At 36.6% G+C, this 18959-nt stretch overlaps 1 protein-coding gene across 1 annotated transcript; it reads right to left on the bottom strand.

Annotated features, from left to right (window-relative positions):
• Nucleotides 1–16462: 16462 nt before the first annotated feature.
• LOC140245607 (nociceptin receptor-like) lies at nucleotides 16463–17191 on the bottom strand. The gene has a single exon (XM_072325170.1). It carries the CDS (start codon nucleotides 17189–17191, stop codon nucleotides 16463–16465), a length of 729 nt encoding a protein of 242 aa, XP_072181271.1.
• Between the last annotated feature and the right edge of the window lie 1768 nt (nucleotides 17192–18959).

The raw sequence follows: 18959 nt of genomic DNA, 5'->3' as shown, positions 1-18959 counted from the left end.
TTTACTCTAGAATTACTTTTCTCGGGTCGGTATTGTGATTCCAGATCCTCAAATATTGGTGTATTTCTTTTGCCTGTGTTCATGAAGAAATCCTTAACGGCTTCACGAAATTGTGGGTGGCGAAGGGTGTACACTATTGGGTTCACACAGGAGTTACAAATGGCGAGTGCGACGAGAAAGCGTGCAAAAGGACTACGCACAAAGGAAGGAGTAAGTCCCAGGTTGAAAATAAAATACGCTATTTGGTCTGGGGCCCAGCAGATGACGTAGGTAAGGACAACCGTTAATGTTAGTGTGAGGACTCGAGATCGAGCGACATTGTGGAACGATGCTGTGGACTCATTCGACATGAAGCGAGCGGCCTCCCGTCGAAGGGAACGAGCAATGGCTATCTGGGTCCAAATCATAAGAGCGGTCGGGATAGCAAACATGATAACAAAGATATAAATCCCAAAGACAACTTCAAGGATTCGTGGTGGTCGCTGATACACGCACTTTCCTACTACAACGTCTGCAGTGTTGGTTAAGATGATCTGAACCATCAAAATGCATGATACCGCCCAAATAAGACATATGATGATATTCACGAGTCGGCGATTAACCAAGCGCTTAAAATGGATTGGATAAACGACAGCGAAGAAACGATCGAAGGACACTGTCACCAGGCTGTAGATCGACGCCGTAATCGTGGTCCACATCAAATATTCTCCTTCCAAGACTTTGCAATATAATTCTCCTGCCCATGAATTTGGAATAGACTTGATGTTGGGGTATGGAACCAAAAGGATTGAAGTGAGGAAATCAGCTATAGCCAAATTTCCTACGAAGATATCCATTGAGCGACTCTTCCCGCGACTCTTCGGTCGACGCCCGAACACCACGGCGATAACGAGAGCGTTGCCAGTGATCCCAAGAATTGCGATGATGAGCTCACAGATCACATACGAAGACCACGTCATAACTTCCCATGACCATGTGATCAGGGGTGGCTCAGCAGCTGCGGACGAAAAATTGCTATATTTTTCTTCGGCATCTAATTCGTAGGAGGCTGTCAGCATTTCGGTCCCTACCTCCTTCAAGTATAGTTTTGAGGACATTCCAGTTAGAGTTGCATTCATTGTTTCGAAAATCGAATCCTTTTACCCTGTAATAGCAAATGAGAAAAATATATATGAATAATTTAAAACAAGTGAATAAAAAATGTCTCACTATGTTGAGTCTCTGGGGTTAAATCAACATAATGGAGGTCACCGAAAATTGTTCACTTTCATACATACAATAAATCTTTATCCTTAACCTAATGTGTTTTCTTTTTTCATTATCATGATGATTTTGATAATTAGTTACATTATCATTACCAAAAATGATTATGTTGATTTATCTTTGTGTTTTGTGTCTTTGTGTTCGGAAACCTTACATTTACCGCCAATGATAAGAGGAACATGATGAATCTTCACTATTCAGTATGGATGTTCCTTTCTTAGTTCTCTCGTATTTGTCCTTTGACACCATGTTACTTTTTGTATGAAGGACATAAAGTTAAGGTCATGAATGTGATATATTCCTCAATTTCCAACATTATTGATGTCAGAATATTGAAAGCTGATAAAGGCTGAATGAATCAATCTGGTAGATAACCTTGCTGATATCGAACAAAGATAGGGCATGCTGTCTGCATGAAATTGCGAGAGAAACAAAAAGGAGAATTGGTACTTTTTATCTTTCAAAAAAGAATTCTAAAAGATGAATCTAAAAGACAAAAATAAAATGTGAACATGCTTTATAATTGCACTTTATGTCTTGCTGTGTTTATGTGTGTATGTGTGTGTCTGTGCAAATACACTAGTCATTTTGGAAAACCTGTCACGAGTGTTTGCAAAAGCCTATAAATGTGACATTGATTTTCGCTTGTGACTAAAATGTTCAGTTGAGTAACCTTGATAGAAAGTCAAATATACGTGTATACATACATGTCTTTGTGCTCTGTCTATTTGACATACATGGCAACCACATTACGGAGTATCATGTTCCAGTAGACCTGGTTAGGAGTGGGTCTTATTTCTATTAAAAAGAAAAAAAAAATCAGTTTGTATATTACTAGGATATTCACTGATTTTCTGGTTTTCAATTTTGCATGCTTCACTTTGGAAACCACTACGGGAACATTTTGTACGAGATTGAAATGAGTTGTCCACGATATAAAAGCTCTGACTTTCAGTGGACCCCTCTTTCCTCTAGATAGAGGGTGGCTAATATATCATGTAACAAGTTTTATTTGTAACTATGTATTGCTTTTAGATTCATAGTTGTAACTTTCATTGTACAGTCAATTTTTGTTGTCATTTTTTGTATATTATATTATCTTCTGTGGAAGAAGCAGCTGAAATATCAATATTGAATTTAATTTAATTGAAATGAAATTAAACATAAGGTCGACAAAAAATAAGAGAAGAGAACTGTCGAAGGAGCTCTTATATAATACGTTTAGTGTGAGCCTGCGATTTGATTTTCAAAGTAATATTTGCTGATGATAGCTACCTTGTTTATAAGTATGATATTCGTCTGACTGATTGCTTAATTGCATCACCATACGAGTAAATACAAACACACACACACACACACACACACACACACTAGAGCCTTACCTCATGAAGAAGATCACGTTGGTATTGCAGTGAGCTTCGTCCCGAACGACGTAGTGGAACTTCGGGAAACTTCGACACTACTTTTATATGAAAGCACATCGCTAGATCGTTTTAATAAGGAGTGCACTCTGAAAGTAATTGCATGTCACAATTCAGAAAGAGTTGAATATAATCTACGAAATAACCTTCGAGTCACTTTTGATTTTCATCAAACTCAGCTTGAACTCATTTGTTATTCTTATTTGTGTTATTCCAAAGAAAGCTCCACTATTTTACAAAGAAACCAATCAAACAATTTTCTCCGATGGACATAACAAAGAAACGCATTAACGTTGCAGTTTTCTGCCCAATTAAGCATACCACAATGTTACATCTAAAGCGGTCATTACTCCGTGCATGGATTGCAGTAACGCCGGTGAATGTGCAATGTCGTTTTCTTCTTTTTTTTTTTCTTTTTTAGGAAAACGAAAATCGATCATTCGAGTTCTTTTTTACCCTTCTTTTGTTAGGAAAAGATCAATTGTACGACAGATTTCCTAGGTGCACTGACTTAAAGATCGCATCTCTGTCTTGTTGTTTTTCTTTCCTTCTCTCCCCCCCCCCCCTCTCTCTCTCTATTTCCCTCCATCCCCTCTCTCTCTCTCTCTCTCTCTCTCTCCTGCTCTCTGACATACGCGCAGAAATATCCAACTGTCTATCTCACTCGTTCTCTCTGCGCTTTGTCCGTTTTTATTGCTCTCCTCCACTACAGATTGCTCGTCAGTGTCTTTACTTCTGCATTTTCTTAGTTTCCGTCCTTTTCTAGCAGTGTGAAGTCATCTTCTTTGCTTTCAGATTTGTGCTTCTCCCTTGGCTATCATAAGATTGCATTATGCTTTCTGGAATTCTTGCTTCATTTCCTATACTAAAAGCAACAATTATGATTAAAAGGAAAAAAAGGAGAAGAAAAAGCACATATCAATTTATCATAATATAAGATATCATTATAGATCGTGCGAATACGATGATACATTGAAAACCTGCTTCTCCCACCCCCCCCCCCCCCTTCTGCAATAAGGGGTATTCCGCTATCTACAAAGCATAGTAACCTACCTTCTTCATGTGCAGGTATGGGAAATGCAGTGCCTATAGCCTTATATTTTCAACCCTTTTAGAACATTCAGTGGTTTATGTGAACTATATAAGAATCTACGTTGCTTTCTACCTATTTTGTTCACATATGAAGAAAAGTTTTCTGTATAATGACCTTAATTTGATTTAATTGGATTTAATCAATTTGGTTTAAGTACTTAATTTTAGATTGGAATTAGTTTGATTAACCATTCTGTATGTATACATTTTATAGCACCTAACACCTAGCACGTTTGTCGGTTCCCATATCCCTGTTATTATTATCATACAAGTCGAAGTTAATGTTCCTGCCAATGGTCAATGTCACTGTCCGTATGTCCCTGTCTTCGTTGTTTTGTTTTGTTGTTTTTTTTTGTCAATGTCTACTGTCTCTGTCTTTGTCTTGTCCTCTCATTGGTTTTGTATCTTTTATATATTTATCATGATAAGGGGTATTATGGATTCCAATACTCACTTATGTTAAGGACACACTTGTCACAAGTTTCCATACTTCTAGAGTTAGCCCCAAGCATTTTCAAATTGCCCTGCATGATACTTTTACCTATTTTTTTTTATTTGCTGGAAATAAGTGTTACTGAACTTAATCTTAATCTAGCACTGATGGGGTTAATCGAAATGTTTTCAGTGATGTTGACAAAGCTTTTAGAGGAAGGAAAACGTAAGTAACGGCTGCGACTGTGTGAGCGCGCGGAGTACCTGATTGTGCATGGGGTTGTGTGCAAGCATGTGTGTAGTTGAGCGCAGTGGTGTAGGGTTCGAGCCGACGCCGAGTGGATTTTGTTACCGTAAATCGGGAAGTTTACATTGTAATGTAACTGCTCGAAGATGCCTAAAATGCCTGAAAATGGGTAGTAATAATGATAATAATAATTATGGACTGTCCTTTCGGGGGATACGACATTTATTGCCCTCACTAGAATAGTATTGCCCTCATCTTCGACTCGGCAATAGAATTCTAGTTCGGGCAATAAATTTCGTATCCCTCTGAAGGCCAGTTCATATTATATTAATGTATAATATTATGATACATGATATATGATATGTGATATAATACATGATAAAATATATAGCCCTTGTCCCCCTTCAAACAACACATTGACTATCAATTGTTGATGATTAATTTTTTCATAGATACAGTAAAATCAGAATTGACTAGAGTATCACAATGAATTATAGCGACTAACTTATCATAAATCGAAGTTAAACAAAAGTTATGTTCTATTTTTCTTCAGTAATATTTACAGTATAAAATACTTTGTTAATATGTGACCCTGCACCTCAAAACAAACAAAAAGTCACCAGACATGAATTTTTAGTTAAGACCATATTCTGAAAGAGCAGACTTTAAGCTTTAAAATGATGTATAACTCAAATCAAATGGACTCTCCTAACCTATTTAAATATTGGAAAGAAAGTACACACTCTGGATTTAAGATATGAACTGAGAAAAGAGGCTCTAAAGAACACGGTCTATTCAAGCGCTTAATCTCTACGAAGTTGTGCTAGCTGCGCAATGAATGGAACAAATGACAGGATGATAACCACAAGAGCAACAACAATGAAGAAATTATTAGAGTAAATTGAAATTGTGCCTGCTTTATTAACACAATCTGTTGATGATCAATGTAAACTTTCAGAGCAGAAGCATTATCCCTTCTATTCAAAGTTATTTGAGTTGAAAGTGATGAGCATGGACAAGGTTTTAAAGAAATGAAAAGAGGACTCTTTGAGAAGCACCTAATTACACTATTCTACCAAAAAGGTCCAGAAAAACAGCTCAAAACCAAATTTCGTATTCGTTTTATGATCCCAAACTTTAGTATAATGTAGAAGAGGTAATGTAGAAGAGGGCTTGCTCTTTAAAAAAAAAATATGAAAAAGTCAAGATTGGCTACGTTGACCCATTTCACTTATTTTCATCTCTCACACAAAATCAATTTGTGCGACTTTTTGTTCGTTTTGTGATGCACGGTCACAAATATTTCTTTTATAATGGCTAATTGTGTAAAGATTTTGTAAACCGTAAATGAACGTTGTTTGGAACGCACGCTTACAAAAGAATGTACTATACATGTATCAGGGATATATGGGGAAATGCAAGGTAAATGTCACCCTAAAAAAAAAGTGAAGTAGAAGTGAAATGCGTACAATAAAATAACAGCGTATTTCCTCGGTTAAATCATCGAGTCTTGCAGATTTTATTTAACGTTGGCCAAGTTTTATGTCGTTTGGGCAGACATGTACCAAAATTATGGTTTGTTTGCATTTTGATTTTTTTTTTCTATATTATCACATCTTAGGGGAAAAAACATTTCAGTTACCACGAACACTCTAGATTCCTAGTCAACCGACAAAACGTACTACATGTACATAATGTGCACACGCCCGCAATTACCGTCTCACACAGTGTTCAAGGACTATGTATCAACACACACAATTGAATAAATCGAGGCTTTTTTTTTTAATGGTGAATTGTCATGGGCGTACATTTTACTGAAATACAGCATGTGACATCTATGTTGCAGGTTACCAAAATGCCGTTAAAAATACCATACACATTAAGCACATATTAGTACTTGAATCCTGCACAATATTAATTTGTTTTCAACAGTATTTCATATTGAAAGATGAAGAACTTCAATCTCGATTTGTGGACTTCTAAAAACAAGAAAATTTCCATCTGAAAGCAATCTTAATTGATTAAGAGCATTTAAAAATTAGTCCTTAATGAGATGAAATCATCATGAATCAATCTCTGTAACATACATCCAATGAGTTTGAAAATCAACAACAAAACAAACTACGCTGACTACATTAACCGCATTTAGTTAGCGACTAACTTATCATAAATCGAAGTTAAACAAAAGTTATGTTTATTTTTCTTCAGTAATATTTACAGTATAAAATACTTTGTTAATATGTGACCCTGCACCTCAAAACAAACAAAAAGTCACCAGACATGAATTTTTAGTTAAGACCATATTCTGAAAGAGCAGACTTTAAGCTTTAAAATGATGCATAACTCAAATCAAATGGACTCTCCTAACCTATCTAAATATTGGAAAGAAAGCACAAACTCGGGGAAAGTGTAAACTGAGAAAAGAGGCTCTGAAGAACAGTGTCTATTCAAGCGCTGAATCTTTACCAAACCGTGCTGGCTGTGCAAGGAATTGGACCAAAAAAAAAAAAAAAAAAAAAAAAAAAAAAGGAAGTTAACCACCAGAGTAACAACAATAAACGGATTATCAAATTAAACTGAAATTTAGCATGCCTCATTAACACATTCTGTCCATAATTAATGCCAACTTTCAAAGCAGTAGCACTATCCTTTTAAAAGTTATTAGAGTTGAAAGTGAAGAGTGTGGACAAGGTTTTCCAGAAATGAAAAGGAGGATTCTAAAGACACACCTAATCACACTATTCTACCAAAAATGTTCGAGATAAACTGCTAAAAAAAAAAACACACACACTTTCCTGCCCGCTTTATGATACCACATTTTATCATAATTCAAAAGAAGACCCGCTCTTTCAGAAAATATGAAAACGTCAAGTTCGGCTAGGTTGACCCATTTCACTTATTTTCAGTCCTCACGCAAAATCAGTGTGTGCGACTTTATGTTCGTTTTGAGGTGCACGGTCACATATACTCCATGATACAATTATAGAAGAGTTAAATTCATTAGGATTTCTGGGTTTGATTTTGGATGAACAGCTTTTGCTGGCAGCCGCACATTAATAGCTAATGCCGAACTAATTCCAGCAAGATAGGTATTATCAACAAAATTAAGAGTTGTTTCCCTTCGCATTTCAAGATAAAAATGTTCTCTTACAAAAGAAAATAGTATGTCCTATTATCTGGAGGCGTATTCCTTCTAGAAGACACACTAATGTATCATTTTCTGAAAAAAAAACCACTGAAGATGGAATAATTTATATCTATTTCAGGGGAGTCAATTCATATATAAACTAAAATAACATATTTCCACATGTATTTGACACTACTATGTCATAAGAAACAAACAAATCCATTCATATTAAATACCCAGCGTGTCAATCGAATACATTTATCTTTGACACGCACACTTTTTTTCTTAGATCAGTTTTTTTTTTTTAGATACCCTGTTTTACACAATTTCCTGTATTACAACGAATAATGCACTATTGCAGTAAAGTTTCATTACTTTTAAACATAACAAAATTCAAGAAAATATTTCTTCAGTCATCATCAAATCATTTCATCTGAAGCTCATACTATTGACACGTCTGTACATACATTTTCCCTATTGAGACACAAATTCCCTCATCATCACTAGCCCCAAGCATTTCCTGTATACGCTGCGAACATTATGTATCACATTTTTTCTTGTTTGGTAAGTAATAATGTTTTGTATTTTGTTTTTTGCTTGTACTATTTTTAAAGACTTCATCCCCCGGGAACTGAAATGATAACAGAATACTATTATTTCTAACAACTTACCAAGCACCAAATTCAAAGTTAAAAGATATTTTCATGAGACGTTGTTGCAATGACGAATCGTTTTCTCTCTTTGCCAAATACAAACTAAAATAAGATTGAACATGGAATAAAGAAATGCAAAAGATGGAACAGGATAAACTCTCTAAATTAGTGCGAAATTAGGATTGTTTATGCTGTTTGAAGAAAGATACAAACGCAGGCATTTCTAATATCAAGAATTAGATCTAAGTTTCAATAATTTAGAGATGATCGGAATTCCACCCAAACAAATAACCATTCATATGAACAAGAAGGGTTTGAATGAGAATTTGTTGTGCGTTTGGAAACACTGTCAATCAATAATAACGAAACAAAAAATGAAGAAACAGCACCAAAATTGGAAAAAGGGTTCCAAGAACTAATGTTATAGGGTGGTTTCTAAACGTTTGACACAATATGTACCGTGATGGTAACCCGCTATAATCATGATAATCCACAGCAGTCACAGACTGTAAACACACGTGTGAAATAAATGCTTCTCTGCCTTCAAAGATGTCGATGTTTAAACTTATGCTTGTGTCATGAAGGAAAGCATAGAACAAAAAAAAAAAAAGGCGAAGATCAGTCTTGTGCTTTGTACCTCATGTCAATACAACATTTTATAGTGTCCATATTTTAGGTGTGTACTGCTCTGTGTACTTGTTTTGGAATGGATGATCCCATCTTGATATGCTGACAGATTGATAACGCGTGCGAGTAAGGCAAACACGGCATTAAGCTTTGTCAGTGCTTAGGTAACTTTTCTTGGGTCGGTGTTGGGGTTCCAGATCCTCAAATATTGGTGTGTTTCTTTTGCTTGTGGTTCTGAAAAAGTCCTTAACGGCTTCACGGAATTGCGGGTGACGAAGGGTGTACAGTATTGGGTTCACGCAGGAGTTACAAATGGCGAGTGCAGTGACTACGCGAGCAAAAGGACTACGCACAAAGGAAGGAGTAAGTCCCAGGTTGAAAGAAAAATACGCTACTTGGTCTGGGGTCCAGCAGATGAAGTAGATAAGGACAACAGCGAATGTTAACGTGAGGACTCGAGATCGGGCTGTTTGGTGGAACGATGCTGTAGACTCATTTGACAAGAAGCGGCCAGCCTCCAGCCGAAGTGAGCGCACAATGGTTATCTGGGTCACAAGCATAAGGACTGCCGGGAGAGCGAACTGAACGACAAAAATATATGTCCCGTAGATGATTTCAAGTTTTCGCGGCGGTCGCTGATATATGCACTTTCCCACTTCCACGTTCGTAGTGTTGGTTAAGGGGATTTGAACCATTAAGATGCATGACATCGCCCAAATAAAACAAACAATGAAATTCACTAGTCGACGATTGACGAAACGCTTAAAATGAATGGGATAAACGACAGCGAAGAAACGATCGAAGGATATTGCCACCAGGCTGTAGATCGATGCCGTAATCGTGGCCCACATCAAATAGTCTCCTTCCAAGCCTTTACAATATAATGCTCCCGTCCACGAATTGGGAATTGAATTGACTGTTGGGTATGGAACCAGGAGGGTCGAAGTGAGGAAATCAGCTATCGCCAGATTTCCAACAAGGATATCCATTGAGCGACCCTTCGAGCGACGGCCGAACACGACAGCGATGACGAAAGCATTGCCGACGATCCCAATAATTGCTATAACAAGCTCACAGATTACATACCAGGACCACGTCATAACTTTCCAAGACCACATGATTCGACTTTGCTCAGCCATGGACGAAACATTGCTATATTCCTCATCGCCGGCTGATTGGAAAGAGGCTGTTAGCATTTCGGTCACTACCTCATTAAAGTGTGGTTTTGCCGACATTCCACTAAGCGCTGCGTTCATTGTTTTGAAAATCGATTCCTCGTACTCTGAAAATACAAAACAAAAGATAAAGTATAAGCCATATCCTTATGATATGCTATTCGGACTACTTCAAAATCACGGAAACCACAGGAAATTATCCAATGTGACGAGCACAATCATTTATTATTTTCAGCGTAAGGTTTCTCATTATGAACATATAAATACTACTGTATACCGACAATGAATTTTGTTTACGTTAATCTGCGTATTGTATTTACTGTAAATGATGTGAGGATCATTCCGATATTGATTTTGACTATTCAGTACAGATATTCCTATACACGTTCTCCCATTTTCGTTGATTTTGAAAAACTTGTACGTTGTGTTTACCACAAATAAAATCCACGGCAAGCACATGATAAGTTTGTAATATATTCCACAATATTTTAAATTATTGGTGTCACAGTATTTGATACAAATTGAATAAGTGAATTGAAAAGCTTTGCTGTTATACAAATCTGCCTTATGACACTAAGAACTGTAAACTGAAAAAAATGACATTTTGTGTCGTACATCAATTCAAAATAATTGAATCTTCTAATAATACATTTTTAAAAATGGAACCATAATGTGGGCATGTCTATATGTGACCCTGCATCACAAAACCAACAAAAAAGTCTCCAGACACGGATTTAAAGTTAAGAGTAGATTCTGACAAAGCAGACTTTAAGCTTTAAAATGATGTATAGCTCAATTCAAATAGATTCCACTAACTTATCTAAATAGTGGTCAGACAGCACACACTTTGGAATTGTTTGTACTGAGAAAAGAGGCTCTGAACATTAGGGTCTATTCAAGCGCCATGCTGTGTGCAAAGAATGGGACAAAAAAAAGGATGCAAAACTCCACAGGAACAATATTGAAGGGATTATCAGATTTAACTGAAATTGATCCTGCTCTATCAACATATATTTTCCATGACTAATTCCAACTTTAAAAACAGTAGCGTCATGCTTTTAAAAGTTTTAGTTTGTTTGTTTGTTTGTTTTTAGAGTCGAGAGTGATGAGTGTGTAAAAGGATTTTAAGAAATGAAAACGAGACTCACGACACACCTAATCACACTCTTCCTCAAAAAAAAAAAAAAAAAACCACCTCTGTTCTGAAAAAAAAAAAAACCGCTCAAAACACAATGTTTCTCGTTCGTTTTCTGATCTCAAACTTCAGCATAATATAGAAGAAGAATTGCTCTTCAGAACATATGAAAAACTCAAGACTGACTAGGTAGATCCTTTCCACCTATTTTGGAGTCCTCATGTAAAATCGGTGAGTGGGACTTTTTGTTGGTTTTGTGATTGACGTTCACATATACGCTTGCTATTTTGAAAAAGCTTGCCTACCCTTTCTGACAGAAAAATTCAGATAGATAATCTTCGTTGAAACACAAATATGTGTGTGTATATTTTTCCAGGGACGTATATACATATATATATATATTTGTCTAAATTTTGGTAAACATGGTCAACAAGTTCTGAAGTATCATGCAAGGGTAGTTAGGAGTGGAATTTTTTTCCTCCGCTGTTCCGCTGTGTAAATGATGGTTTTCATTGATTCTCTGGGTTTTAGTTTTCCATGCTTCGATTTTGAGAACACTACCAAAACTATTTGTATGAGTCAGAGCCGAATGTAAGTGCAACAAGAAATATCAGAAAGAAAACAATCAAAGTGGTTGTTATATTTTTTGTTAGCCTACCGTTGGATTAGACAAAAAATACATGCTGGTGCTGTTAAGAATGTGCAGCGGTAGGATATTTGTATGACTGCTTAATTTTATTGCAAACGAACAAAATACAAACACGCACAAGCACAACCTTACCTCATGAAGAAAATCAGGTTTATCTCCCAGTGAGCTGCGTCCAGAACGACGGGGATTAATTTGTGATTAATGGAACTTCGGAAAACTTGGACATTACTTTTATATGAAAGGACGTCGCTAGATCGTTTAGCGAGTGCACTCTTAAAGTAAATTGAATGTCATAAATCACAAAGAGTTGGGTGGAATCTATCATCTCATAAAACCTTCAGACCACTTCTGATTTCCTGCAAACTCAGTTTGAGCTCATTTGTTATTGTTACATGTACAATTCTAAAGGAAGTCTCACTACTTTACAGAAAATTCAAGAAGATTTTTTTTTTTTCGATGGATCGGCATGATAAAGAAACCATCAACATCGCAGTTTTCTGCGCAAACACACCGCAATGTTACATCTACATCTAACGTGCAATGACGCTAATGGATGTGCAATATCGTTTTTTTTTTTCCCTCTTTGTAGGAAAAAGATAAACGGTAACGACAAAGTTCCTAGGTGCGCTGACTCATGCATAGATTGCAGTTCTTTGCTTCTCTCTCTCCCTCTCTTTCTCATTCTTTCGTTCTCTCAGACATACGTGCAGAATTTACGAATGTCTATCTGAACAATTTTCTCTGCTCTTTGTCCGTTTTTTTTTTTTTCTTCCATCATGGTAGTTTCATGATAGATTGCTAGCAAGTCTCCTTACTTTTGCATTTCCTTTGGGTCCGTCCTTTTCCAGCTGGTACAGTGTGTAGTCATCGTCTTTGCTTTCAGATTTTTGCCTCTCTCAACGCTATTATAAAAATGCATTTTACTCTCTGGTATTTCTATTTCGTTTCAGATTCTTAAAGCAGCAATGATATCAGGTGAAGAAAAAGAAGGGGAAAAAAAGACGACAACGACGACGAAGAAGAAGAAGAAGAAGAAGAAGAAGAGGAAGATGAAGAAGAAAAATAAGACTAACCATTATTCTATTATAATGTAAGATATCATAATAAATGATGCGCGTATGGTGGAATAAACGGTATATATGCCTTTTTTCTATTTGATTTTTTTTTTTTTTTTTTTTTTTTTTAGTTTCAGATAAAGCTAGAATTTTTTGAATAGTTGATGTTTCTTCATGCTTTTGGGGGGTTCTTTCCCCGTAAATGAAAAACATATTTGATACCTGGATTTTGTTTTCTTCAATATCTTCTTTAATCAGTTGTAATTTCTTTTCTTTTTTTCTGGAGGCGCACAGAATCACTTATTAATTATTGTATCACTGTATCACATGTATTGTTTTTTTTTTTCTTCTTCTTCTTTAGTGACTGTAATTTTGGTTTTGCATTGTACTAATGTTATTGTGTTTTCTAGTCTTTGTATGAATACCACCAGTGCGCTTAGAATCACCATTATAAAGCGCCATATAAATGCAATCATTATTATTATTTTATCATATTATCATTATTATTATTATTATTATTATTATCGTTATCATAACTATTATTGAGCAGGCAGTACTGGTATCTACAAAGTATTAAGCAAAGTTCTTCATGTTTAAATATGGCAAACGCAGTATCAGCAGTCTTATATTCAACTCTTTTAGAATATACCGTGCTATATTTGTAATATAATTACGAATTATCGTCCTTTCTACCTGATCTTAAGTACATATAGCAGATTTCTAGTGAAATGGATTGAATGTAGCACTGAAGAGGTTTACCGAAATGTTTCCATTAGACTTCTAGTCTGGCCCAATCTGCGTGTTACATCATGGGCACTGGCGGTAGAGCAGCTAGTCTCGCAGTAGCTGCACCCAGCTCTACACGGTCGTCCCCACTGCACAGCCAAGCACTGCACTCTAAGCCCTGTCTCCAGTAGTTTTCACGTTGTCATTGTGGGTATGATAATCAGTAGTGGAAAGCTTAATGGTTATATTAGCACTGACAGAGAACGACAAATTATTCCGAGTAAGCAAGAACTTTGAATTTGAACTTTCTGCTGTTACTCCTGGTTTTTTTTTTTCCCCATCTAGATCTTGATCTGCTAGACTCCTGTGTGGAAGACAAAGACAGGGCCTTACTCATACTGACACTATACTGTCATTCAAAATCCCCAAAGTTGTGTGAATAATGATGTTCTCACAATCATCACAAAGACTAAACATTCGATTGAGTATGAAACTGTATCCTAACTGTCACGTAGAGATAAGTTAAATCTATTTTATGATCTGTCTTCTATATCCAGATTATACAATGTATACTAATTGGATGATACTTGCAAGGGTAGTATAAAGCTGTCCAGATCTAGACCAATGTTGCATGGTATATATACATGGTAGGTCTTAGTAAAGGCCTAACATACTAGTAGCAACAACAGAGAGAGAGACACAGAGACAGACAGACAAACAGACAAACAAACAAATTCACAGAAATGTACATAGAACATGTTTTGTACACACTCAAGCACACAAGCACACGTGATTTATAATGTATCGGAATCATTGTATACTATTCATTCTGCATACATATGAATATCAAGTGTGTGTATGTGTAGGTATACATACAGCAGTGGAATTGTGTTGTGCTATGATATCATCCATAGTGTCAAAAGTGTCCATAAAGGCCTAAGGAATAAGGGCGATGATAGTCTCATTGGCAGCCGTTTACAGGGGATTGCAGGAAGAGGCAACGATTAGACGTTACAAGGCAATATATATATATATATATATATATATATATATATATATATATATATATATATATATTATTTTTTTTTCCATCCGACAAAATGGCTAGATAACCCATATACAGCTGCAAGAGTTGGCATTCGATGGGGTCCGGTTGTATGTACCACTTCACTAGACATGCTAGACCAGCTAATGCAGCTGAATATATGGCATATCCAGCCATGTGCTCAGATGGGAAATGAAAGCAAAAAAAAAAAAGTTTCGGACTAACGACAGCCAGTTTGCATCGTATAGCGTCATACAGATAACATGCCATTGTTATAATTTTGAGGAGAGAAAGGAGTCCTAACTATGCACACCTCTCATTTCGGCCACAACTCAAACAAAACGAGGCTACATCATTGTAGGGTTGTTTGTTTTGTTTGTTTGTTTGTTTTTTGGGGGGTTTTTTTTGAGAAATCGTCAGATCGACTTTATTTCCCAAGAGCCATTTGCGATTCTCAAAACTCTCGAAGCTTCCACCAAGTGGTTTCCGCAAGTGTACATAATTTGAAAAAAAAAGAAATATACATATTCATGACACTATAATGACTTGTTAAAACGTGAAGGGTGTGGAATTATGCATATAGGGGTGAGATCAATAATTCAGGCTTCGGACATTTCTTTTTTCACATCAATTCAATGCAACAAAACAGCCATGACGATAAAGAAAACTACGCCTGAGAAACAATCAACCCGAAACCGATTGGAATCTAATGTAGTGAGGTATTTGGCGATTTATAGATGTGTTTTTGCGGGTTTGTGCGTGTGAGCAGTATATGCGAACTTGGCACGCTGTCGACTGAGTCGGACGTGCGAACGTTGCACGTAAAAAGAGTTAATAGAAAACAGTGAAGTTTGACGAAAATCATTCTGTTCAAGAGTTAAGAGTTTTTTAAATGTCTGTGGCACCATGGCTGGATTGGAAAACTACAACATTTCGTAAAGTCACGCATGGACAACGATATAAAAGCATCAGAAAATAAGATGGGTTTCTTCAGGGTACGACACGAATCGTCCAATTGTCAATGATTTCTTTAGTTAGGTAGAATGCCTTATTTCACATTTACAGGAAAATAGGGTTATTGCACATCTTGGTATCGATGTTGGCGACAATTTTAAAACATCATTTTGAGTAATTAAAATAATGATGCTTGTATCAACCTTTCCAGTTCGTGTGATAACATCCATGAGACATATTAAGATATTACATGCATGGATTACCATTGGGTTGGTCATTTTTGGATGCTATCTTGCATTATTTGAGAAGTTCGCTCAAGTGGGATTGAAAAAGAAATATAAATGGCTGGTTTTCAAACTTGGTCCCTAAATTCCCTAAATTACTTTCGAGCAGAATAAATTTCCCCCCATTTATGAGGAAATATATAACTTTCATATTTTGGCGGCCATCTTGGTGAAATATCACAGAGCTCTATCGGATAACAAGGGTTGCATCAGCTGAATTCGGATTCAGCGCCCTAAAATATGGTTACAACCATCCAAAATCATTGGACAAATTGTAAAATAGGATTCTTCCTCCAGCAGCCTTACTTCAACCCGCTACATTCAATTACTACCTGTATAACACCTGCAGGAAATGAATTCGAATCTATTGTCTATAGATGCTGCTGTTTGATTTTAAACTTTTGTCATAAACGAAAGCCGAAAAGTAAAAAAAAAATGCGAAGATCAATCCAGTGCATTGTATTACATGTCCATATTCTTTATCCACATAGGTGTGTGCTGCTTTGTGTATGATGTGGTCTTGAATAACGATCTGGAGATGCTGGCACATTGTCAACGCATGCTAACATACAGAGATTTATGATATAGCAATGTTTTGATGACTTTTCGCTGGTCGAATAGATAACTCCAGATCCTCAAATATTGGTGTATTTCTTTTGCTTGTTTTTCTGAAAAAGTCTTTAACGGCTTCACGAAATTGCCGGTGTCGGAGAGTGTACAGTATCGGGTTTACACAAGAGTTACAAATGGCAAGTGCGGTGAGTAGGCGGGCAAAAGGACTACTCAAAAAAGAAGGAGTGATGATACCAAGGTTAAAACAGATGAACACTATCTGGTCTGGGGTCCAACAGATGACATAGATCAGAATAACCGTCAATGTTAGCGTGAGGACCCGCAATCGGGCGATTTGGTGGAACGATGCCGTGGACTCATTAGACGCGAAGCGGGCGGCCTCCCGTCGGAGCGAACGCACGATAGCTGTCTGGGTCACAAGCATCAGGGCGGTCGGGAGAGCAAGGCGGATGACGAAGACATAAATCCCGTACACGATTTGCTGATTTCGTGGAGGTCTTCGATACACGCACTTTCCTATTACCACGCTCGTAGTGTTGGTTAAGAGGATTCGAACCATTAAGATACACGATCCCACCCAAATGAGACAAACAATAATATTCACAAGTCGGCGATTGGCAAAGCGCTTGAAATGGATTGGATAAACGACAGCAAAGAAGCGATCGAGAGACACTGCAACCAGACTGTAGATCGAAGCTGTGACCGTAGTCCATAACAAATAGTTATCTTCCATGACTTTACAATATAATTCGCCAGTCCACGAATTGGGAATAGATTTGACTTTTGGGTACGGAATCAAAAGAATCGAAGTAAGAAAATCAGCTATTGCCAGATTTCCTACAAAGATATCAGTTGAGCGACTCTTAGAACGACGGCCGAACACGACAGCAATGACGATAACGTTGCCAGTGATCCCTAGAATTGCGATTACAAGCTCGCAGATCACATACCAAGACCACGTCGTTACTTCCCAGGACCATGTGATAAGGTATTGCCCAGCCACGGACGAAAAGTTGCTGTATTCCCCATCGTCACCTGCTTCAGAAGAGGCTGCTATCGTTTCAGTCACCACCACATTTAAGTGTACATGCGTCGACATTCCGGTTAGATTTTGTTGTTGTTGGCTGTTTGTTTGTTTGTTTGTTTTTTGGAAGAAATTCTTGAAAATGAGGATTTCCTGTACGCTGTCACTAGAATAAAAAAAAAAACACCAATGCAAGTCAAATCAACATCATATCTTATTATCTTTCTGTTTTAATCAATATCATAGAGATTACTGATGATTATATAATGTAATAAACATGATAAATGAATTCTGCGAGTCATTATTCTTCCGTCAGTTATCATAATCATGAGAATATGAATTTAATTACCATATTTTTATATGTGATTTGACATAACATTCCCGTAACTTTAATGTACGTTTTCTCAAACTTTGTATTTACTACCACTGATGGGAAACATATATGCAGATGGATGAATCTTCATTCCGCAGTACCGATGTCCTTAGATCTTTCATTTTCGTTATTGTTTGATTGTTTGTTTGTTTGTTTGTTTGTTTGTTTTTGAAGTTCTGAAGCGACAATGTTCAGGACATTAAGAATAATAGCCAGCCAACCTCCCCTACATCGACCTTGCACAAGTCGGAGAAATGGCTTAGAAAAAAATCCATCCTGGATGGATATTCTGTAAAACTGTGTTATTTCTATTCCATAATTCGACATCATTTAGATTCAAAGGGTTTTCCTTGGATCCGACCTAGGCGAAGTTGAATGCATTCCGAATATTACTGTTATCACAATATTTAGATTTCAATTGATAAAATAATTGTAAGGAGATCTTTTTGATAAAAGCCTTTCTGTTGTAACAAAATAAATTAGCATATAAATTACCGTCATGAAATTGGAAAATGAAAATAGGAATAAGAATAAAAATAAAGTCTTTGTATAATGTCTGCCATCGAAATTTCATATAACATTTTTTTGATCTGAAAAAAACAAACAAAACAAAAACCTGTCACCTCTATACCCGAAATCCGACTTAACATTATCGCTTTGCCTAAAGGGTTGAGAATGAAAGTAATTTTGATGGAAATTAACTTTTGTCCTTACGCGCTGCTTTATAGTTCGTGATAAATTCTAATTTGTAAACGTGGTTACCACTTTCTGGAGAATAATGTTAGGGTAGTTAGGATTGATAGAAAAGGGCTAAAAAGCTCACCATGTGTTGTAGCCGAAACTATTCGCAGGATGTCTAAGTCTATCACAACACAAACACATTAGTATATACACACTTACCGCGTGAAGAAGTTTGAGAAGTAAAATCAGGTTGGGTCTCGCACCGAGCAACCAGAGAGACGCAGTGAAACTTCGGAAAACTTCGCTACTTCTTTATATGAAAGCACATCCCTAGATCACTTGACGAGTTTGCTTTTAAAAGTAAGTGAATGTCACATGTCAGATAAGGTTGAATAGAATTCATGATCTAACCTTTACTCTTTG

Source organism: Diadema setosum, chromosome 22 (genome assembly GCF_964275005.1).
Source record: "Diadema setosum chromosome 22, eeDiaSeto1, whole genome shotgun sequence".
In the NCBI taxonomy this organism is placed as follows: domain Eukaryota; kingdom Metazoa; phylum Echinodermata; class Echinoidea; order Diadematoida; family Diadematidae; genus Diadema; species Diadema setosum.
This window is presented reverse-complemented; position numbering and strand designations above follow the sequence as displayed.